The sequence below is a fragment of the Lemur catta genome, chromosome 18 (assembly GCF_020740605.2).
Source record: "Lemur catta isolate mLemCat1 chromosome 18, mLemCat1.pri, whole genome shotgun sequence".
Taxonomy (NCBI): Eukaryota; Metazoa; Chordata; class Mammalia; order Primates; family Lemuridae; genus Lemur; species Lemur catta.
The window spans coordinates 27,580,097-27,604,490 of record NC_059145.1 but is presented as its reverse complement, the minus strand read 5'-3'; the positions used below and the strand labels follow the sequence as shown (position 1 = coordinate 27,604,490).

The window sequence follows — 24,394 nt, the reverse complement described above, 5'->3', positions numbered from 1 at the left end:
CCATCCCACCACAGACCCTGGGAATAGAGCAGTCAGCTCAGCCTCTACCCCTACACCTAGCATAAAATGCAGCACTTGCTTGGTAGGGCTGCCCCTCCAAGTCCGCACTTCCTTCCCTGGGCTCCTGACACCGAGGGCCCAGGCCTCCCATGGGTCACATTGATCTGCCTTCAGACCTGCACCAGGCCACTACGGCAATAAACGGGGTAACCATATCAATTCACCGATGGGACCCTATGGGCCAAGAGAGATGTGTGAGACATGCTAGCCTGGTCAAAGCTAAGCCATGGGATGGCTATCGGGACTATTTCGGACCAAAGTGCCAAAAGAAAGTGTGACATCAATGACCCAAAATGGGAGAAGGGACATCACTCCCTTTACAGTAGATATAAATGTGTTTCCATTTGTTTATTGTGAATTAGAATAGCACTGTCCAATAAGATTGCTCAAGCAACATGTGGCTATTGAGCATTGAAATGTGGCTAATATGAATTAAGATGTACTGTAGGTATAAAATACATATCAGATTTCAGGCTTAGTGCCAAAAAAGTAAAACATCTTATTAATTTTTAGATTGATTATATAAAATGGTAATATTTTTGCTATATTGTGGTTTATTATATTGATATACATATTAATATATTAAACCAGTTTCTTTTTGTTTTTTTTAAAAAATGTGTCTCCCAGAAAACATAAAATTACCTATGTTGCTCACATCCATGGCTTGCATTAGATTTCTGTTGGATGGCACTGGGTTAGGGTCTCATGCAGTCCCTTCTAAACTTCAGGCAATCTCATTCCCTCCTGTTATTACCTGGGCCGCAAATTATTCACTATTTTTCTTTAAATTGAATCATTTCCTTAAACTTAAATAAATGTATTTTTTTGAATAAAACCCTGTACCATTACTGGATATAGAAATCCAGATTCGACATAAAAGATAAACATAAAAATGAATCAATGGAAAATCAACAATGCTGTATGCCAGCTAGATACCATTGCTTGCCTGAAGGTTCTGAAAGGGCCAATTTTCTTCAACTAAAAAAAGGAAGAAATTAGCACTTATTAAATAGGTGTTGGAGAGAAATTAGCACCCAACTCAGACTTTCTCCCTTGCCATTCAGAATGAAAGAAAATTGTAAAGGAAAATGCCTTTCTTCCTATGTAGCTCAATGTTACTTACTGCTGTGTTCCCACCACAGTAGTCAACCCAAATTTCAGAAACCCTGGGCATAACGAAAAACTAGTCACTAAACAGGGAGCCCAAATGTCCTGAATTCAAATTTCAGTTACTTGTAACAGCTGGGGCACATCTCTTCCCTTCCCTATGTCTAGCTGCCTCATCTATGAAACGGATATCATTATATTCACCCTCAGGCAGCTGTTGTGAAGATCAAATCGTCTTCTGTGATAGTGTGTTGAAAACCGTAGGAACTCTGGAAGGTGGATATCGCTATTGTTAGTACTTCGAGTGAAATAGTGAAACAACCTCATAAGCAGACAGAACAGTTGCTCCATCTAGCCAGTGTCAGCTCTTTCCTCTTCCAAGACAAGTCCAAAGCGCTGCTTACCGCTTGTTTCCAGATCCACAGCGTCATTCCGGGGTTCCCGGAAGCCGAAATTAGCAAAGTGAATCCACGTACACTGAGGATGAGGGTGACCCTTTAGATGATCCAGTTTCTGGCACAGCCTCTCAGTGTAAGTGTCAGGAACAGAAACTATAACAAAGCCATCAAGTAGAGAAATCAGGTAATAATGTCATTGGATTGAAATATTGGCAATATTTGCTAATAGATAAAAATGGAATAATTGGTTATGTTTACCAATATCCAATGGAGCTGCAGTGTGCCACCATCAAAAACAGATGGAGACAGGTTTATCTGGTTCTGAAATATTGTTTTCTGTCACCAAAGATGACTCCCTCTCGTATGCCCCAGAGTAATTCAGGACCAGTAGCTTTATTATATTACATTACATTCAATAAACAGTGAGTTTGCTTAACAGCAACTTATGAGAAGTGAGGACAAGAAAACACTCCCAACAAACTAAACAGAAGCAAACCACTCAGCCAACATGAAGCCAGGCTGCTCCCTCTGTCAAAGAAACTGTTTCTTGGTTCACTGAACAGATATTTAAAACACATTTCAGGGACACATCCAGACTGAATGCCAAAGTTCTCTAGGTACAGGATGAGATCAATAGCTCGGAGCACATTTATAAACCATTTAATGAACCATGGGCAAATAGATTACTTAACCCTCTTGGCTATACTTTCTTCCATAATATGGAGCTAATAATGCCTCCTCTGACCATTTCTTGGGGTTTTACGGGGACCACATTGAACACAAGCATGAGAGCTTTCCGGAAGCATTGAAGCGCCTTTAGAAGGACAACCTCTTCACTCTATGGGAATAAATAACACAAGCAAAGCTAGCAGAAGATATCTTCAAAGGGTTAATATATGCACCATGATAACCTAGCAGTAAATGTTACAAATTTGTCTTCCATAGCCACACTATCTCTGTTAGACAAGGGTAGTATTTGTTAACAACCATATTGTCTGTGCCATCAGACGGAAGTCACTTCCCGAGCATAAGCCATTTAACTTGCCATTAACATGGCATCAAATAACATGAATGAGAAAGCTATTCTATATCCAATTTAACTTCAAGCCTTTTAATTAGGCCATGCTAGTACAGTCACGCACCTCATAATGACACTTTGATCAACACTGGACCACAAATATGATCATGGTCCCATAAGATTATAATGAAGCTAAAAAATTCCTATCACCTAGTGATGCCGTAGCCATCATATTGATAACATCATAGTAGCGTCATTACTTGATATTTAAAATAAATTTATTGTAGCCTAAGTCCACAGAGTCTTTAAAACCCACAGTAGTGTACAGTAATGTCCTAGACCTTCACATTCACTCACTGCGCACTCGCTCACTCACTCACCCAGAGCAACTTCCAGTCCTGCAAGCTCCATTCATGGTAATTTCCCTATACAGGTGTACCATTTTTTTTTATCTTTTATACTGTATTTTTAATGTACCTTTCCTATATATGGATATGTTTAGCTACACAAATACTGTTGTGCGACAGTTGCCTACAGAATTCAGTACAGTAACGTGCTGTACAGGTTGTAGCCTAGGAACTATAGGCTGTCCCATATGGCCTGTGTGTGTAGTGGGCTATGCTATCCAGGTTTGTGTAAGCACACTCTATGATGTTCACACAACAATGAAATCACTTAATGATGCATTTTTAGAATATGTATCCCTCTTGTTAAGAGAAAGTGGCGTATGACTACATTTCATTAATAACCCTCTAATACTTGTTAATCTCCCAATGTAACAAAGATCCTAGCCTCCAACGGCTTGGGCAAACATCTCCAGCCTGAATTTAAAGTATTTTGTTTTCACCGTATGGCATTTATGCTGACAGTTCCTTATATCTATGGGAAGCTGTATTGGTTTAACATTTATAGTACATGTATAATTTCTTTCTAAGATAACCTTATTTACATAAAAAGCATAATTTGCTTTAAATTAAATATTAAACAATAACACAGTAGATACTTGGATAAAATCCAAATTGTTTAGGTAGTGTCAAACTGACTCAAATTTACAGAACAATCAATTAAAGTAATTATCCACCAAAATACAGCAAAAAGCATCTTTCCCCCAGATTTTCAGAAAGCTTGTGATATACTACAGTAGTCAAGCCGGCCATTAATTATAAGGAAAGTGTTTAACCTGTCTATGCTTCAGTTTCCTCGTAGGAAAAACGGAGCTGTTGCAAATACCTATGTCGTAAGGTTAATGACGTCTGCAAGTGCTGGGCAGAGTGCCTGGCACAGCGGAAGCACTCAGTCAACGCGGGCAGCAGCTGTTGCTGCCGCTCCTTAAACAGCCACTAGTTCTAGGTAGCTTCTGGTCTCCTCTCTGGCCTTCTTCACGTGCTCTGTGCCCAGGAGGTGACATGCATGGATCACGTCAGTGGGCTCTCGCCCTCTGGATTCCTGCTGGGTTGGGCCAGTGGGGAGCTTCAGCAGCAGGTTGGAGAATGAGAGGAAAGTGGCGTCAGGTTGTCTCCTCCCGCGTCTCACTCTGCACCGTGCCCACAGACTCCGGTTCACACCCGAAGCCAAAAAAATACAAAAGTTCAGCCTCATATGTTGTTTAGCTAGAATTTTTGACATAATCGCCCAATCATCACACTTTGCTTAGTTCTAGAAAACCTGACTTGAGGCTACTTTCTGAAACCCTTTAATGTAAAAACACTCAATTCGAATGACATTTATTATTTGGTCTAATTATAATTCTTGTTGCTGTTTTAAGGACAAATATTGCCATATAAACTTCTGTCGGGAGAGCCATTGGTACAATCAGTAAGTGCCTTGATCATATTGCCACATTGTTTTTATGTGGTTTAATTATAAAATATGTGTTAAAATATACAAGCTTATGTAAAACAAAATAAAAATAATCTTTAACCCTACAATTACCACTTGGTAAAGTCTTATATAATGTCATGTACATAAATATAAGTTTTTTAACAAAACTTGGACCATTTTGTATACTCCTTCATTCATTCCTTCATTCATTCTCTTGTGCAACAAATGTTGATGGCATCTCTTCTGACAAGACCCAGCAATAAGCTAGGTAGTCAAAATCACTGCCTTCATAGGGCTAACATCTTACTGGAAGAAATATGCAAACAAACAAACAAAAATATTTTCAAATTGTGAAAAGTGCTAGGCAAAACAGAATAAGAGGATAGAGAGAAAGGGGTACATTTTAAATGGAGGGCTCAGGGAAGCCTATCTGGGGAGGTGACCATTAATCCTCATTAATGTTGCTAGAAGAGTTAGGTAAGGAGTTATGGACACAGGAAGCAGCAAGCACAAAGGCCCTGAGGCAGGAATGTACCTGGCCTGTAGGCATAGGTTTCTACCCTGCTATTCCCACTTCAGTCTATCAGAAACATTTCCTCTTATAGTCATTCATTTCAGAAATATTTACTGAGCACCTGCTGTGTGTCAAGCACCATTCTAGGTGCTGGACAGACAGTAATGAACATCATGGGCAAAACTGCCCACAAGATACAAGCAAGCAAATATATTATAAATGTATAATATACTAGTAAGTAGAAGTGAAACCAAGAAAAATAAAACTGGAAAAGGAGAATAGGGAATTTAGTGTGTGGTGCTCTTTATATATGGTGAGCAAAAAAGCATCATGGATACAATGATATTTAAGCATGTATCTGAAGGAAGAAAGGAGAGGGGCCTTGTATACACCATGGGACGGGGCCCCAGGGAAAAGCTCTGAGCTGCACGTGTTCTTGGTGAGTTTGAGCAACAGCCTGGAGGTCTGTGTGGCTTGAGTGAGCACATATGTTCCTGCTCCATAGCATCATACTATTTATATTATTGTTGTTGCTATTATTGTTGCTTTTAGTGGTAATATAAAAGTTTACATGTATTTGTCACTCACTATTTACCAGGCATCATGGTAAACATTTTATTTATATTATCTTATTTGATCCTCACAATCATTCTGCAAGAGAGATACTGTTATTATCCCAATTTACAGAGAGGTAAACTGGGGCTGCAAATAGTCTAGCAAATTACCTAAGGACACACAGGTATCGAGTTGCAGAGTAAGGGTTTAAACCGAGGTCTGCTGGATGACAGAGTTTGAGCCTTTAGTTCAGATTAGAGATAACTAAGTGTGATATTCCTGATGCCTCTTTACAAAATGGTACTAGGAGATAAAAGGTTGGATCAGCTTCCGCAAATATCATATTTATTCCAAAGACATAGATTCTTGACTTCAATCAGAAGCCCGTTTATAGAAAATGACTCATTACTATTTTTTATATTTAATTTAAGCAGGATCTCAAATCCAACTTTTTAAAAAAACTTTTTAATGTCCTTATTTTAAATAGGAAGATCAGCATTCCATGAGAGGCAGGATAGAACAGTCAAGTGCACAGCCCTGGAGGCAGACAGCCAAGCTTAGAATCCTGGCTCTTTCACTTAAACGAACTCATCACATTGAGCAATTTATTTCACCTCTTTGTGTCTGTTTCCTCAACTGTAAATGGGGACAGGATTAACATCTATTGTCCAGTCTGCTGTCAGGATGAAATAGGTTAATACATGGGAACTTGGAATAACACTTGGCACATAATGAGTGCTCAATAAATGTTAGGTATGACTGTCATTATTTGAACAAATTAATCTAAAAGTTTTGATGTAGTTCTCTCCAATTTCCAATTGAAAGGTCTTCACATGACTCTGTTCTTTATTTTCCCATTCTACTGGCCTTTTAACAAGTCCATTTCTAATTTCTAACTCTAATTTTAATGAGTATAAATAATGACAACCACTTCCCTGTGTTTGGAATTATAGCATAACTATGGGCCCTAATAAATATGTAATATCAAGAGAGCAGAGTCCATAGTTTGCATTTTTTATTCCCCATAAGACCTCCCTCAATACTTGCCACATTACTCAAAAATTACTATGTGAATGAATGCATGAATTAATGAGTGAGTGAAGATACCAGATGAACATGAACAGAAAGTTGTGATTTCACACAGTTAATCTGACTTATTTATTCATAACCATTTCTCCAATATCTAATTTGAACCCAAACACATGAGTTTCTTTACACCAAATGTTGTTATTAATTTTGAAGCAGCTGTAGGACTTAAGATGGCTTGCAAGGATATTTAGAACTACTCAAGATGGAATTAATTGAAAATGAGAAGGAAAAAGAAGAATGGGTATATAAAACAAAGTAAGAAACAGAGTTAAAATACCCATGCCATAAAACCCCTATGAATGGGCCCTAAATTTTCTACAACCAACATGACAAAGGCAAACTGGTGAGTTACATAATTCATAACGGCCACTGAATGGAATGAGACCAATTTTTCAGAAGATTCAGCCACTCTTAGTAGTGGGACACTCCAGTACTCTCTCCACAAAGGCCACACATGGTGGATGTCAGGCACAACAGCATCTTTAGAATGTAAGAGTTCCCTCAATGTAGATCATGCGATCTTTTTTTTTTTTTTTTTTTTTTTTTTTTTTTTTTTTTTTTTTTTTATATATATTTTTTTTATTTCAGCTCATCATGGGGGTACATAAGTTTAGGTTATATACATTTTCCATGTCCCACCCATCCCCCCGAGTCAGAGTCCCAAGCGCGTCCGTTCTCATTCTCCCGACAGTGCACCTGGCACTCATCATGTAGTCATACCTCCATCCCCTCCCCCCCCACCTCCCCGGGTCTGCACCTTCAAGCATGACCATTCCCCAGAGGGTGTGCAACGCACTCATCATGTAGGCATACACCCATCCCCTCCCCCCACCCCCCATCCCAGTCTGATATCCAATTGGTATCCTTCCCTGATGTACATTTAGGTGATGATCAGGGAAACCAGTTTTCTGGTGAGTACATGTGATGCTTGTTTTTCCATTCTTTGGATACTTCACTTAGTATAATGGGTTCCAGCTCTCTCCAGGAGAACCAAAGAGATGTCGTATCATTGTTATTTCTTATAGCTGAGTAGTACTCCATGGTATACATATACCACAGTTTACTAATCCATTCGTGGATTGATGGGCACTTGGGTTGTTTCCACATCCTTGCGATTGTAAATTGTGCTGCTATAAACATTCGGGTACAGGTGTTTTTGTTAAAGAATGACTTTTGTTCTTCTGGGTATATGCCCAATAATGGGATTGCTGGATCAAATGGTAGGTCTACTTGAATCTGTTTAAGGTATCTCCATATTGCTTTCCATAGGGGTTGCACTAGTTTGCATTCCCACCAGCAGTGTATGAGTGTTCCTGTCTCTCCGCATCCACGCCAACATGTGTTGTTTTGGGATTTTTTGATAAAGGCCATTCTCACCGGAGTTAAGTGGTATCTCATTGTGGTTTTGATTTGCATTTCCCTGATGATTAGGGATGTTGAGCATTTTTTGATATGTTTTTTGGCCATTCTTATGTCTTCTTTTGAAAAATTTCTATTCATGTCCTTTGCCCATTTTTTGATAGGATTGTTTGATTTTTTCCTGCTGATTTTCCTGAGTTCTAAATAGATTCTTGTTATCAGTCTTTTATCTGATGTGTAGTATGCGAAAATTTTTTCCCATTCTGTAGGCTGTCTGTTTATTTTCATGACTATTTCTTTGGCTGTGCAGAAGCTTTTTAATTTAATCAGGTCCCAGTCGTTTATTTTTGTTGTTGCTGCGATTGCCTTAGGGGTTTTCTTCATAAATTCTTTGCCTAGACCAATGTCTGTAAGAGTCTTTCCTACATTTTCTTCTAGAATTCTAATTGTTTCCCATTTAAGGTTTAAATCTGTTATCCACCGTGATTTAATTTTTGTGAGAGGTGAAATCTGTGGGTCCTGTTTCAGTCTTCTACATGTGGCTATCCAGTTTTCCCAGCACCATTTATTGAATAGGGACTCTTGTCCCCAGAGTATGTTTTTGTCTATTTTGTCAAAGATTAGATAGTTATATGAGGATGATTTTATATTTGGGTTTTCTGTTCTGTTCCACTGGTCTGTGTCCCTGCCCTTGTGCCAATACCAAGCAGTTTTAAGAACCACAGCTTTGTAGTATAGTTTGAAGTCTGGCAAATCAATACCTCCCATTTTGTTTTTATTGCTTAAGATTGCTTTTGCTATACGGGGTCTTCTCTGATTCCATACAAAGTGTATAATTATTTTTTCTAAATCTGTGAAAAATGATGTTGGTATTTTAATAGGAATTGCATTGAATCTATAGATTACTTTGGGTAGTATAGACATTTTAACGATGTTAATTCTTCCAATCCATGAGCATGGTATGGATTTCCACTTATTTACGTGTTCTGCAATTTCCTTCCTTAGCGTTTCATAGTTCTCTTTATAGAGGTCCTTTACCTCTTTAGTTAAATATATTCCTAGATATTTTATTTTCTTTGTTGCTATTTTGAAAGGTATTGAGTCCTTAATTTGGTTCTCCGATTGAATGGTATTGGCATATATGAATGCCTCTGATTTGTGTGTATTGACTTTGTAACCTGAGACATTACTGAATTCGTTAATTAATTCCAGGAGTCTCTTGGTTGAGTCCTTGGGGTTTTCCAGATACAACATCATGTCATCAGCAAAGAGTGAGAGTTTGATCTCTTCTGTCCCTATTTGGACACCTTTGATTCTGCTCTCTTGTCTGATAGCTCTCGCAAGGACTTCCAATACTATGTTGAAAAGTAATGGGGACAGTGGGCAGCCTTGTCTGGTTCCAGTTCTGAGTGGGAATGCTTTCAGTTTTTCCCCATTCAGTATGATGTTGGCTGTGGGTTTGTCATATATGGCTTGTATTATTTTTAGGTAGGTCCCATTTATGCCTATGTTGTTAAGTGTTTTTATCATAAAAGGGTGTTGAATTTTGTCAAATGCTTTTTCTGCATCTATTGAGAGGATCATATGGTCTTTATTTTTGCTTCTATTTACGTGGTTAATTACATTTATAGATTTTCGTATGTTAAACCACCCCTGCATCTCTGGGATGAAGCCTACTTGGTCATGATGAATTATTTTTTTAATCAGCACTTGGATACGATTTGCTAGGATTTTATTGAGGATTTTTGCGTCTACGTTCATGAGAGAAATTGGTCTGTAGTTTTCTTTTTTTGTTGCATCCTTTCCTGGTTTTGGTATTAATGTAATATTGGCGTGGTAGAATGTGTTGGGGAGAATTCCATCCTTCTCAATATTGAAGAATAGTTTATGTAGGATGGGCACCAGTTCATCTTTGTATGTATGGTAAAATTCAGGTGTGAACCCATCTGGACCAGGGCTTTTCTTTTTGGGAAGGTTTTTTATTGCTGTTTCAATTTCAGTTGTTGATATTGGTCTATTCAGGAATTCTATTTCTTCCTGATTGAGCTTGGGAAGGCTGTGTGATTCTAAAAATTTGTCCATTTCCTCCTCATTCTCCAATTTGTGTGCATAAAGATTTTTGTAATATTCATAGATAATGTCACGTATCTCTGTGGCTTCGGTTGTGATTTCTCCTTTCATGTTCCTGATGGAAGTTATTAAAGATTTTTCTTTTCTGCTCTTGGTTAGTCTAGCCAGTGGTGTGTCTATTTTATTTATCTTTTCAAAGAACCAACTTTTTGTTTTATTAATTTCCCTTATAGTATTTTTGTTGTCTTTTTCATTTAATTCTGATTTGATCTTAATAATTTCTCGCCTTCTGCTGGGTTTGGGGTCAGTCTGTTCTTCTTTCTCCAGCTCTTTGAGTCTATTCATTAAGTTGTCTAGTTGTAAATTGTCTGTCTTTTTGAAATAGGCATTTATGGAAATGAATTTTCCCCTCAGGACTGCTTTAGCTGCATCCCATAGATTTTGATAAGTTGTGTCACCTTTGTCATTTAATTCAAAGAATGTTTTGATTTCTGACTTAATTTCTTCCTTTACAAAATTGTTATTCAGGAGAAGGTTGTTTAGCTTCCATGACTTTGCGTAGGAATGAGAGTTCCTGTTAAGGTTCATTATTATTTTTATTCCATTGTGATCTGAGAAGATGCAGGGTATGATTTCTATTTTTTTAATTTTTTTAAGACTTGCTTTATGACCTAGGATATGGTCAATCTTAGAGAATGTCCCGTGAGCTGATGAGAAGAATGTATATTCAGTGGTTTTCGGGTAGAATGTCCTGTAGATGTCAGTCAGGCCCATTTGTTCTAGCATTCTGTTTAAGTCTACTATGTCTTTACTTATTTTCTGCTTGGAGGATCTGTCCTGTGCTGTCAGTGGGGTATTAAAATCTCCAACTATTAAAGTGTTGTTGCCTATGATTTGATTTAGATCGAGTAGGATTTGCTTTATGAATCTGGGTGCACCTAGATTGGGTGCATATATATTAAGTATGGTTATGTCTTCTTGTTGAATTGTGCCTTTCACCAGTATGTAGTAACCGTCTTTGTCTTTTATTACTTTTGTTGGTTTGAAGACTAAGTTATTGGAAATTAAAACTGCCACACCAGCTTTCTTTTGGCTACCATTTGCTTGAAATATCAGGTTCCATCCTTTTATTTTCAGTCTAAATGCATCTTTGCCGGTTAAGTGAGTTTCCTGAAGGCAGCAGACACTTGGTTTGTGTTTTTTTATCCATTGGCCCAGTCTATGTCTCTTGAGTGGGGAATTCAGGCCATTGACATTTAGTGAGAGAACTGATAATTGGGATAGATTTCTGTTTATCTTATTGGGTAGAACTTCATTGCTATGTTTTCTCTCTTGAGCCATTGTGGTGGCTAGAATTTGATCTTTAGCTCTTGGGTGGTTTTACATTCGTGGGTCTTTGTTGTGATGATCCATGTGTAACTCTCTTTTGAGTACTTCTTGGAGGGGTGGCCTTGTCTTGGTGAATTCCCTCAGTCCTTGTTTATCTGAGAATGTCTTAATTTCTCCTTCATATAGAAAGCTTAGCTTAGCTGGGTACAAGATTCTAGGCTGGGCATTATTCTGTTTCAGAAGAGTGAGAATGGGGCCCCAACTTCTTCTTGCTTGTAAAGTTTCAGTTGAGAAATCTGGCGTAATTCTAATGGGCCTCCCTTTGTATGTTACTTGTTTCTTTCTCCTTACAGCTCGAAGAAGGGTCTCTTTAGTGGATATTTTGGTCAGTCTGACGACTACGTGGCGTGGTGTTTTCCTATTTGCTATGAATCTACCAGGGGTTCTTTGAGCTTCTTGAACCTGTATATCTAAAGTTTTAGCAAGGCCTGGGAAATTTTCTTCTATTATGTCTTCAAATAGTTTATCCAGCCCTTGCTTATTATCTTCTTCACCTTCAGGGATGCCTATAACTCTCACGTTAGGTTTCTTCACATAATCCCACATTTCTTGAAGACTCTGGTCTTTTTTCTTATTTCTTTGCTCTATCTCTGTGACTGTCTTATTTAATTGGAAAGAGTTATCTTCGATTTCTGAGATTCTGTCTTCTATTTGATCTACCCTGTTCTTGAGACTTTCCACTGTGTTTTGTAGCTCCCTGAATAAATCCCTCATTTCTAGGAGTTCAGTTTGGTTTTTTTTCAATACGTCTATTTCTTTAGTGAATTTTTCTTCCAAATCCTGGAATTTTTTTGCGGTTTCTTTGCGGTGGATATCAATTTTTTCTTGTATATCATTCAGCTTATTCATAACCCAAGACTGAAATTCTTCTGGTAACATATTGGTATTCTGAAACTGGCTTGTGCCAATTGGAGGAGAGTTGGTATTTCTCTTTGGGGGCGAGGTTTCCGTTTGGTTTTTTGTGCTCCCCATATTTTTCCGCTGAGCCCTTCCCATCTGGCTCTATCGTTAGATCTTTTCTCACAGCTTTAGTCTAGTTAACAGCACGTCTTGTACTCTGTTCTTAGGCTATGGAACAGTCTAGGAATGTTGCTTCCTTTATCTATAGGGGGAGACTGTTGTGTGCTGTTTAGAGTTTCTTTTTTCTATCTCAGTTGGGGGACTGCTTCTGATGGGTCCACCCCCAGAGGGTTGGCTTGACCTAAGACCAGTTTGGCAAGTTAAATCATTGTGTTGCGGACTTTCAGTTAGTAGGCAGGATTCACACGATTTGCAAGCAGAAAGCCTCTTCTCCCTCTCTCTTTTTTTTTTTTTTTTTTCCCTCCCCCTGTCTTTTTGGTTCTTCCTCTGGATGTGTGGTTTCTGTCTCCTTCAGCAGGAAAGACACTGGCTCGGCGGAGGAGGCGGTGCCCTCACTCCCTCAGTGCCCCAGCTGCTGCAGCTCCCACGGGCAAAGGTCTACACTGTCCCAGTGTTCCCAAGGTCCGGGCTCCACACTCTTGCGTCTGGGGAAGCACTCAGTGTTCACACCTGGGAAGGGGACCTGGAGCGGGTCTATGGATCAGGGGATGGAGCCTCCTGAGGAGTCGCCTGGCACCCTATGGCTCTGCAGCAATTAGACCTTGGCCCGCACAATTGTTCCTGCCCCCCCGCAGATCACTGGCACTGGGGGGTAATTTTCAGGGTCTGATAGGAATCACAGCTGGGGGTCTGGAGCACTCAGGAGTTTACAGTAGCTCCTGGGCTGGAGGGACACCGGAAAGAAGAAAAGAAAAAGAAAGGAAAAAAGAAAAGAAAAAAAAAAAAGGAGAGAAACAATATGAATAACAAGAAGAAGAAAGAGAAAACAAGAAAGAAAAGAGAAAGAAAGAAAGAAAGAAAGAGAGAGATAAAAAGAAAAAAAAAGAAAAAAAAAAAAAAAATCCCACTTTAATATTTCAGGCTCGGGGCCCCTCGCCTCGGTGCAGGTCCGCGTCTGTCCCTTTAAGAGATAGGGCTCCGGCACCGCGGAGACCCGCCAGAGTCCAAGCTCCTTTCCGCTTAGCTGTGGGAACCGAGATGGCCACCGCGCGTCTGTCGGTCGCAGGCGCCAGGGGAAAGCGTTCAGAGCTCGGCAGGCGCCAGGGCCCACAGCGGCTCCCCAGCCAGAGAGCTGCCGTACGGGAAGAGGAAAGCAAAAATGTCCCGCTTTAATATTTCACGCTCGCGGCCCCTCGCCTCGGTGCCGGTCCGCGTCTGTCCCTTTAAGAGATAGGGTACTGGCACCGCAGAGGCCTGCCAGAGTCCAAGGTCCTTTCCGCTTAGCTGTGGGAACCGAGATGGCGACCGCGCGAGAGCGTTCAGAGCTCGGCAGGCGCCAGGGCCCGCAGCGGCTCCCCAGCCGGAGAGCTGCCGTACGGGAAAGAAAAAAAAAAAAAAAAAAAAGCAAAAATGTCCCGCTTTAATATTTCACGCTCGCGGCCCCTCGCCTCGGTGCAGGTCCGCGTCTGTCCCTTTCAGAGATAGGGCACCACGGAGACCCGCCCGAGTCCAAGCTCTCTCCCGCCTATGTCACCTGTCCTCGGAGCTCCACGTCTCCCGCGGTGATTCTGCACCAATTTCAGTCAGATCCCTGACCGAGTGGATGTGGGGGTCAGTGGGGAGATCAAGCCGCTCTGCTGTGGGGCTGCACCCGCCCCACTCGCCGGTGAGGCAGGCACGGCCGTCCCGCACTCCGCTGTCTGTTTTCCGTCCCGCACTCTCCAAATTATCTCGGTCTGATTTCTCACTCGCCTCTGTTTTTTCCTGTTCCCCGTGTCCCACGGTGATTCTCCGTGGGTTCACACCGCCGTTCCTGTGGAGAAGCAATCCTCTAGCGTTGTGGCAGGTGGAGATCCACGCCTTCCTCTCTGGGAGCACAATTCCAGGAGGTCACCTCCACTCCGCCATCTTCCTCCTCCCGATCATGCGATCTTGATGAAAAGTAATTCAGTCACACCAGGAGGGCAAGGTAACCAGAGCAAGTCAGATGTGCTGTACTCTTGGGTAGGAAAGAAACACATGCCAAGTTTTCTACTTGAGGGGGTTATTATTTAGAATAAAAGAACAGCTTATTTCTGCTGGCATACCATATTTACTTGTTTTCTTTCCAAGTCAGTGTTTTTATTATTTTAGGTAAGCAGCATGCAACATTTTTACAGTAGTCAAACATAAATACAGCCAATCTGAAAAATCATCCTACTATGTTCTAATATGGTCTGTTTAAGTCTTGGACAGTGACTCCCACCTGCCACTGCCTCTGAGTCATGAGGGAGGACATGAGAAGTAGCCCCCCATCATCAGAAGTTTGGGGCTGTTCTCTAAAATAGCCACCCTTACATTTTAGACATTTTGTTTGATATGAATAAAGAAGTTTATCTTCACTGCACTCACAGCAGGTGGTTTTCAGAGTCAGACACACCTGGGTTTGAATTCTGGCTCTGCCACTTTCTATGTGTTACCTTATATCTCTGGGCCTCAGTTTCCTCATCTTGAAAATGGGCATTAAAATATCACCTAACATGATTACTGTCAGGATAATTTGATATAAAATCTCTCACCCATAGTGGCACTCAAAACATTATAGCTATTATTGTTTTCTATTTAACACAATTTCAGCTATACAATAGATAATAACACATAGATTCGTTAAGTGAACAAATGAACATTGCCATCCAGGAATCTTTAACAATTGCCAAATACGTCTAAATGTTTGAAATCATGGTGGCATGGTGGTTAAGAGCTTGGACTCAGTAGTCAGGTTTCCTGGGTCTGAATCCTGAACCCATCACCAATTGTTTGTGGAGTCTCAGACAAGTTGTTCAACCATTCCCCGTGTTCGTTTGCCATCTGCAAATAGGATGATGCAGCATTTCTTACATGGATGCTGTAGGAACAATTAGAGGAACAATTAGTCCTCAGCTTCATTCCCTGGACATAGTTAAGCATTCAACAAATATTGCTATTATGATTTATTTTATGGGTGTATAAATATGATATCACAAAGCTTTATTTTGTTTGTTTTTTTCAAAATGTTTTCCCTGCTTCAGATTCTATGGGATCTCAAAATTTTCTAAGAGGCAAACAAAATTGTTATATAAACTAATCAATTTCTTCTAGAACTCACATTTTCTTTCACTGTTTTATCTTTCTGTTTGTTTCTGTAGGACTTCATCGTCACTGTAGTCTTTTCGTTCTTGTGGTTGGTTGGTTCATCAGCTTGGGCGAAAGGGCTGTCTGACGTCAAAGTCGCAACAGATCCCAAGGAAGTATTGTTACTGATGTCAGCTTGCAAACAGCCATCCAACAAGTGCATGGCTGTCCACAGCCCTGTCATGTCCAGCTTAAACACCTCTGTGGTGAGTATGTTTCCATCTACGCTTTGCCTCCCCCATCTGTTTGCCAGTCCAATGAATAAGAAAAACATCTCAGAAGTCATCTGGAAAATTTCTGCCTCCAAAACTAGGCCATTCAAAAAGGTGATTTCTCACTTCAGGTGCAAGACGATCGTTTGGCCTTCAAGTTTTTTATTGTCAGAATCCATCATCTTTAATGCTGCCAATTACGGAGTTCTTAATAAGAACCCAGCAGGTATTCGCAGCTGCTGCTTAGATGACAGTCCAGTCAAAACTCTAAGGCAGAAGCAAATATAAAATCTGAACTTTAAGACTGAAGCCTGCCATACAAGTTCCTGGGAAGGAAACATTGTTCAAGCCACATGCAGTTAGAATACTCCCAATTGATTAGAGAAAAATACGCAGACCTAGTGGGATGCAAAAAGAAATACTTGGTGTAAAAAAGTACTTATAATAGATATGATAATTTTTAAATTTTCTCCATGCTCCCAGTTTAGTTTCTTGGTAACTTCAAAAAAGCTGCACTGTATTAATTGAACAAAGTCAAATATTATCATCAAGTGTATAGCTTTTATGAGAGGAGAAAAATCTGACAGTTACCAGGGATGCTAAATTGGATTCTTAATTTATAAGTGTAAGAACTTGTGTTATTCCAAAGAAAGAAGCTGTGTCTGAGAAAGACATAAGCTACAATGACAGCAAAAAGCGGCAGTTATCAAAGAATAGAAGGCTCAGCACTGTTTGCTAAAGGAACAACATTCTTTAGCAAACCTTAAAAATAACCCTTTCCTTCAAGATTAACCTGTATTTCTACAGCTTTCTGAAATTCAATCTGGGAAGACATTTAAGAAGGGAAAAAGGATTGCTTCTCTGATTTGACTGCGAATCCTGCCTTGGTGAGATAGTAACCATGGAAATAAGCTACGTGTTAGGCTTTCACAATCATTTTTATTTATTGCTGGCCATGCCTGTAGATGGATACATTAACATATATAGTTACGCTTCTGTAGTTTGTTTATAGACAGTGTTCAATGAAAGTTATTGTAACACTGATCTCAAAAATCTAAGGGGACAAAGATAAAATTGCTCAATGTGTTTGTTAGTTTAATAATCAATCTCCCAATGAATTACGACATCCTGTATGGTCCTTTTAACTCTACTTCTGATATCTCTAATAATTTTTAGACTAGAAGATGGTCTATGAATTATGAAAGACAATAAAAACAATGTGCTGTGTTTCCTAAAACCAAGAAGAAAAATGAATGAAAACTAAATAATGTGATGTGTGTGAAAGGACAGGTCCCGTGGTGTTATAATGATGTGTCCATATCAGTTGGGAGTCTTCTAGTGTCTAGTGACAGAAAACACAATTCAAACTGGCAAAAGCAAACTAATCCTTACATCCCTGAAGTCTGTTCTTTGCACCTCATTTCTGATACCGATGTTGTCTCCATTAGAATATTTGGGTTGCAAGTAACAGAAACTAACTCTAACTTCATCAGGGAAAAAAGTCTGTGGAAGGATATTTAGTAGCTCATAAACTTGATGAGACCTGAAGAAACAGGCTCTAGAAAGAGCATAATCTAGAGCAGAACCAGCGTTCTAGATACCCGATACCAAAGAATAGCATCCATGAGTTGCCATTAGTGGGAGGTTTTACCTAACCTTACATTACTCTGTTCAAGATGCAAAGTTCTAGGGAGAGCTCAAGCCCTTTGACTGCAACTTGGCTCTGCAAAGAAAATCAGATTTCTATTACCAAAAGCAGAGGGAAGGATATTAATCAGCCAAAACACAACTTTTTTTGTTACATATTTGATTGGCTTCAAATCATATTGAGCTATCTTAGGCCAAAACTGAAAATAATTGAAAAGTCACTAAAAATGTGTCTTCCCAGGGTAGAACCCAGGGCTAAGAACTGGAAGACTGTCAGGAAACTGGACAGTTCTCATCCTCATCCCTCATCTCTGCTTCTTTCTGAGTCTCTCTGTGTTTTTCTGCATGTCTGTTATATTATTCTTTATTTTCAGATGGAATTTTATCTTTTTTCCATACAAATAACAGTTTCTAAGTTTATATTTCTTTTTAAAGAAACAGCTTACACTGAACTAAAATCACTCAAGTCCAATTCCAAATTTCTAGTGGAGAGAATCTCATTAGCCCACATTAGGCCAGATGTCCACCTTGGGCTCATCATCATGGGTGAGGGGTTTGGAGAATCATGTAACACAAACTTAGCTCATAGAACCCCACCCTACTGGGCAAATGTAGGTTTTGGAGAAGGAGCCAGACATACCACAATGGATGACCTCTGCAAGTAAATGGGTCAGGAAATAATAACCATATTTTCTACCTTGGTAACAAATTGACTTTCTTCAAAGCACTTTGGCATCTACAGCTTCACAGTAACACTAAAAGGCAGGTGAGATATCCAGATACTACAGAGATAGGGAGCGGAGTTTCAGGACTTGCATAAAGTTCCCCAAGTAGTTACTGCAATGCCAGAACTAGAACCAAACTCTGCCGCCACTCCAAAGGGTTAAGGGCACAATTCTGGAGTTAATCTGCTAGGGTTCAAATCTTAGCTCCACTATTCAATCATTGACTGCCCTTAGACAAATTAACTAAGATCGCTAAACCTTAGTTTCATCATGTGTAAAATGGGGATAATTGTACAACAGACCTCAAGACTATTGAACGAATTTTGTGAGGTAATCTATGAAAAATACTTAGCACTGAGCCCAGTTTATGGCAAATGCTCAATAAATATCAACTGAAAGCAGCTACTAAAATGCATGCATATAGTGGTAGAACCTAAAGAGAGGAGGGAGGAATAATGTTATTTAGTCTCTCAATTTCTTTCAAAGGTTCACTGAGCATAACTATTTTATTCATAATCTGTACTCCTGCTTCTTCAGCTTCACTCTAGATACTCTCTATATACCTTTTTGGATAATCTAGACTTCATCTCTCCATTCTTTCTCATGCTATATATAGTCTCTTTGAATCTCTCTTTCTCTTGTCTCCACATCTGAGCTTAAATCAAAATCCCTACCCTAATTTCAGTTGCAACAAAATGGCACAACAAAGATTCAAGGGCCCAAGAGCCCCTAAAATGTGCCAACCCAAGGATCTGTGACACCTCTGTGATGATGGAGTAAGAAATCAGTCACCTTAAATATGCCCATGGGAACACCTTGCTTATGTTCTTACTTTTAAGATGCTTTTCCCTGATTTCTAGGTCCTTCTTCAGCATCTCTTTGTTAAAAACCAAGTAGTAGGCTGGGCGCAGTGGCTCACTCCTGTAATCCTAGCACTCTGGGAGGCCGAGGCGGGTGGATCACTCGAGATCAGGAGTTCGAGACCAACCTGAGCAAGAGCAAGATGCTAAAAATAGCAAGAAAATTATATGGACAACTAAAAATATATACAGAAAAAATTAGCTGGGCATGGTGGCGCATGCCTGTAGTCCCAGCTACTCGGGAGGCTGAGGCAGTAGGATCGCTTAAGCCCCGGAGTTTGAGGTTGCTGTGAGCTAGGCTGACGCCATGGCACTTGCTCTAGCCCGGGCAACAGAGCAAGACTCTGTCTCAAAAAAAAAAAAGCAAGTAGTAACAGGGAAAAGAGAGACATCAAGAGATAGGAAACAGATAAAATTACATCCCTGGGCAGCTCCATCCCTTTCATATCTAAAAAGATCCCTTGATAATTTTTCTACCCATATATTGACATACACTTAACACAAGTGGAATTTAATCAAAATCTCCCCTTTAATGGAAAATATCCTAGTCAATGTGCACATGATTAAAAGGTCCTATATGTAAATTAGAATTTTGTCAGCGATTATCTAATTCATTTTGATCAAGGCATTATTATACTTTATTTATGCCATGTGTCTCCCTCAGCAGGTAGTCTAGAGTGTAGCACAAAATAGACTCCCAATTAACATTAAAGAAAAGAGGATACCATAGGAGAGAAGGAAGGAGAGGAGAGAGGGAGGTAGGTCTAGATAAACCAGTCTTTAATTAGATCAGTTGGGGGATGAGTTACCTAGTTTTGGCTATTGTCACCTCTCAAGAATATGGCCTCACTGTCAAAGCCCCATTTCAATTTATGCTGCATTTAAGAGTTAACAAAATATAATTCACAGAAATATTTTAGAAAGTGATGCAGAACATAGTTTACCATTTAATAAGTATTTGCTAATGTGTCCTGCACTAGCTACTTTACATATATCCGCTTTACTCCTCCCAACTATCCCCCAAGAAAGGAATTCTTGTCTTTTGTTTCATACAAGAAAAACAAAAACAAGGCAGGGTGCAGTGGCTCACGCCTGTAATCCCAGCACTTTGAGAGGGCAAGATAGGAGCATCACTTGAGCCCAGAAGTTCAAGACCAGCAAGGAAGAAGAAAAGAAAAACAAAACAAAGTGAAGTTTGAGACTAAATGCCTTGTCCCAGGTCATAGAGCAAGAAAGTACCTTTCCAAGGCCACTCTGATTCTGAAGCCCACAGAGATTACTCCAAGACTGACATTCAGTAGTGTGCTCCTAAAATATTGAAATACTTCGGTAAATTGCCCCTGCTTCAAGCCCTGAAGGCCACACATCCAACATCCAGAAACCAAAGGATAAATTTTGATCCAGCAAGAGAATTCTAGCACCATATTCCAGAGCTGTGGCCACTGCCCAAGTCCATTTTGATTGGGCAATGTCCTGCTGGAATGATGACGAAATGCACTTTAATGTCATCACAGCTTTGTATATTACTACTGTAATCTGTCTCCAATATGGGGCTGCTGAAACAGTCTGTCTACCTGTGGTTCACTCTCAAGTCAACCAATCAGCCTGGAGAAAGGCTACAGAATAGCCATGTGATGAGCATTTCTGTTTGGGCCTCTTCCAACAGCAAATAGCTCTGTTTCCATCAAACACGTAATCCCTGCGGAAGCAACACCCAGTCCTCTGACTCACTGACACCTTTCTGAAGAGTAAGGTGTTTCCATAGGCAAGTCTCATATACAGTTCTTGAGAAAACATTTTGTACTTCTCAGAAACCTGTGCTTTACTCATAGTCTGGTTTCAGCATCCACTTCTGAATGTAGAGGCACAGAAAGTGCAACTATCCAGAGTCAACCCCTGTATACGCTACCATTTATACCACCCATACCATTGCTTAATCCATTTTTTCTTTAAATTGACTCACTTTCTCTATTATTACAATAAATGGAAAAACAACATAGCCAGAAAGAGAAAGAACCCTTGTAAATTAACACACTGTTATTAAAATGAAAATACTCAACCCTCTGCCACCTGAAAATAATCTTGCACACCATGACAGATACCTCCCTCATTTAGGGAGATAATGATGACTATGGTCAGGGCTCAGGCTATGGAGTCGTAACAGGGCTTGAATCTCAGGTTTGTACTCACCAAGCCATGTGACCTTAGACAAGCTTTCCACATGTTTAATATGGGTATAATGATAGCACCTTTTTCTCTGATTCTTAGGCTAAGTGAATCAATACACATAAAGCCAGTTAGGCAGGCCTGACATGTAGTGCATCCAATAAAGGTGAACTATTCGAAATGAAATAGTGGTTCCAAATGAAAACTTGAAAGAGGAGTCAATATTAAAGTGAAAAGTGATCTTTTGTATGGTGAAGGATTTTTCTGAAATTGAGATTTGGGTTTTTGTCTAGTCTATCAATTCATTGGCTTTGATTCTCCTTCAGGTCTTTGGATTCTTGAACTTTATTCTCTGGGCTGGAAACATATGGTTTGTTTTCAAGGAGACCGGCTGGCATTCCTCGGGACAGAGATATCTTTCAGACCCAATGGAGAAGCACTCTAGCAGCTACAATCAAGGCGGTTACAACCAAGACAGCTATGGGTCCAGCGGTGGGTATGGCCAGCAGGCGAGTTTGGGGGCATCCTCGGATGAGTTTGGCCAACAGCCTAGTGGCCCCACTTCCTTTACCAATCAGATTTAACAGAGTAGCATTTGCATTCTTCTGGAGATAGCCTCACCACCTCCCGTTTTGGTGGCAGAAGAATTTTTTAAGAGTTCTAATCAATTATTAATGCAGAGAGTATTGAATGTAAATCAGAGATTTGTAGCCCTCATTAAGGCAGAAAGGCCTGGGTTGTGATAAATAGTACTTAGAGATGAGATGACATGAGAAAATATATTATTCATCATAGATAGCTAATTGGAGAGTACCTTATTATATACACAGATACTTTTATGGTTGTTTTGTATGTGTGTTGAGATAGTAGAAACATTTTGTAGCTTAATGTCTCTAGTATGTACTATGTGTAAAGTGTATTAAATAGCATTGAGTTTTCCTATGCATTTTGATGCAAAAATGTTATAATGATTTTTAGAAGACAATTTGGTGTATCACAACATGCATGTCTTATTATTTTTTGGTTTCAGGCCCCGTAGAACTGTGAGTGTCTAAGTATTTGCTTCAGACAATTACTCTGTATTTTTTTTACTTGATGAATCAATGGTCATATGATTTAGTGCATGAGTAAGCATTTTCTCACACAATGAACATTTGAACTGCATTTATAAAAATTTTCCAGTTTGCACCATGAATCTATTAAACAGACATTTAAAGTAATATATTCACTACTTTGTATACTTTGCAAATTTGTCTCTCTGGCTTTACTCAAGTTCTGAATGCATTGTAAGCAAGATTTGAGTTTTTATCCCCTATTAGTAGACATTCAGTGTTACGTATGGTAACTTCCCAATATTTATTCTGTTTACTTAGCTAAATATTGACATTCTTGTAACCTTCTATAGTGTTTTGTGGCTCTTATCTTGTGGAACATACATAATATGGCCCAATAACTGTTTGTGTTTATGGAGTGTTTTCTTAGCGTAATGGAGATGCAGATATAGATACCATAGTCAAGATGCTGCCATGCTAAAGTATTAATTTACAAAAGATATTCTCTAGCTAATATTTACACTACCAGCTGAACTTTTAAATCCTATTGTTTTGTAAAGCTAATATGTTCCTCAATCTAATTATTAAAAAATTCTCAAGTCACAGCTAAACATACTGGTTACTAATTCCAATTTGAGTACAACCCATGAATTAAAAATGGCTTCCAAGTGCCACTCTGTATCCCAAAAGAGTTTCTCATGAAATATTCCCCAGAATGTATTCATTCTCAAGAAAATGCCAATCTTCACCTCTTTGCTTTAACTCAATTGAAATACCAAGGCCCAACAGAGAGGACAAGCTGAGCATCTGTATTTCTAGATCAAAGTTGTTATCCATGTATAAACTCTTTGTGTGATTGGTGATGTTGGAAGCATTTTAGCACAAAACAGCCTTGTGTCTTAGATGATATCTGTAACCAATTTCTGGATCTTGTTGGATAAATCTGTATTGTGATATCTATTTGACCTTAATAAAGTTATTGCATACAATGCTGGCTGAACAATGGACGATTACAGCCATAGAACCTGGTTGGTTATAACAACGAAAGGACAAGCGTTAAATGCACTGTTTCCAATCTCTCACGATATCCTTGTTGCATGAGCCCAATGTTCATTCATCCATTCCACCATTCTAGGACTTCCTATGCATCTATCACCGTGCAAGCCACCGGGGATATGACAGTGAGCAAAAGCAAAAACAGGCTCTATGTCGGTCGAGAAGTTTACATTCTACTGGAGGAGAAAGACATTAAATTAATCTCACCCCAATGATGCTATGTGCAAGAAAGGCACGGAATTCCACAAGAACATCTATCACAGAGATCTAGTTAGGGAGAAGTCAAGGAGCTTCAGACCTGAAGACTACACCGGGCTTAGCACAGACAGGGTGGGAGGGAAGGCTGTCCAGGCAGAGAACAGCCTGGCAAAGCTCTCCGATGGTGGAAGGCAGCGTGGATATGTAGGGTTGCGGAGTGCAGAGCAAGGCTGGCTTTGCAGCAACTGTGGCTGCTGGTGGGGGCCTGGGTGAAACCTGCCCTGAGGCCTAATCAGGAATTCTGTCTTTATCCTAAAGAAGCCAAGGGAAAGTGTTAAAGTGTTTTTAAGCAGAAGAGGGACATGATGAGATTAGCATTTTGAAAGGCTCTCAGTGGCTGCAGGGTAGAGAGTGGATTATAGGAGGACAAAAGAGAAGGAAATTTTAAGGATGAGGAAATAACCCTTAATTCCTGACATCTACTGGGCAGTGAGCTAGGAGTGGGAGGAGGGGAAGTGGTGTGACTTCTCCTCCCCCCTCCCACCTCCCCCTTTTTTCCTGGGGTGGTGGCCAAATCTGACTGCTTCCTTCAGCACTGCTGGGGAGAATAGTGGTCTCAGCTTCATAAACTGCCATGAACTCTCCAAAGCAGAGAAATCCTCATAACCAGCAGTGATTTTTACCAGCCTTAGCAGTTCCAAAGTACGTTTTGGGCCCCGATAAATGGAAAGCACTACCTGCTCTGGTTGAGCTAGAGACATGCGTCCACAGTCCGCTGCAGATTCGCAAGAAAGAGCTGCTGTAATCCAACAGGTTTTGCTAAACTGATTTATCCCTTCTGATTTCAGGAAAAGATCAGTATATGTGGTCTTTAAAAAAAAAAAAGGAGTGATAGGTGTAGCAGATGAGTCTGGGTCTATGCAGCCAA

At 39.9% G+C, this 24,394-nt stretch overlaps 1 protein-coding gene across 2 annotated transcripts in view; it reads left to right on the top strand.

The window, feature by feature from the left end:
- Positions 1 to 23,201, top strand: part of SYNPR (synaptoporin) — a 298,151-nt gene extending 274,950 nt beyond the window's left edge. For both annotated transcript variants that reach the window (XM_045530709.1, XM_045530710.1), the window contains 2 exons: positions 15,565 to 15,756; positions 21,487 to 23,201. In XM_045530709.1, coding sequence (XP_045386665.1) covers positions 15,565 to 15,756; positions 21,487 to 21,744 — 450 coding nt within the window. In that variant the 3' untranslated portion in view covers positions 21,745 to 23,201. The remainder of the gene's footprint in view (positions 1 to 15,564; positions 15,757 to 21,486) is intronic.
- Positions 23,202 to 24,394: the final 1,193 nt, after the last annotated feature.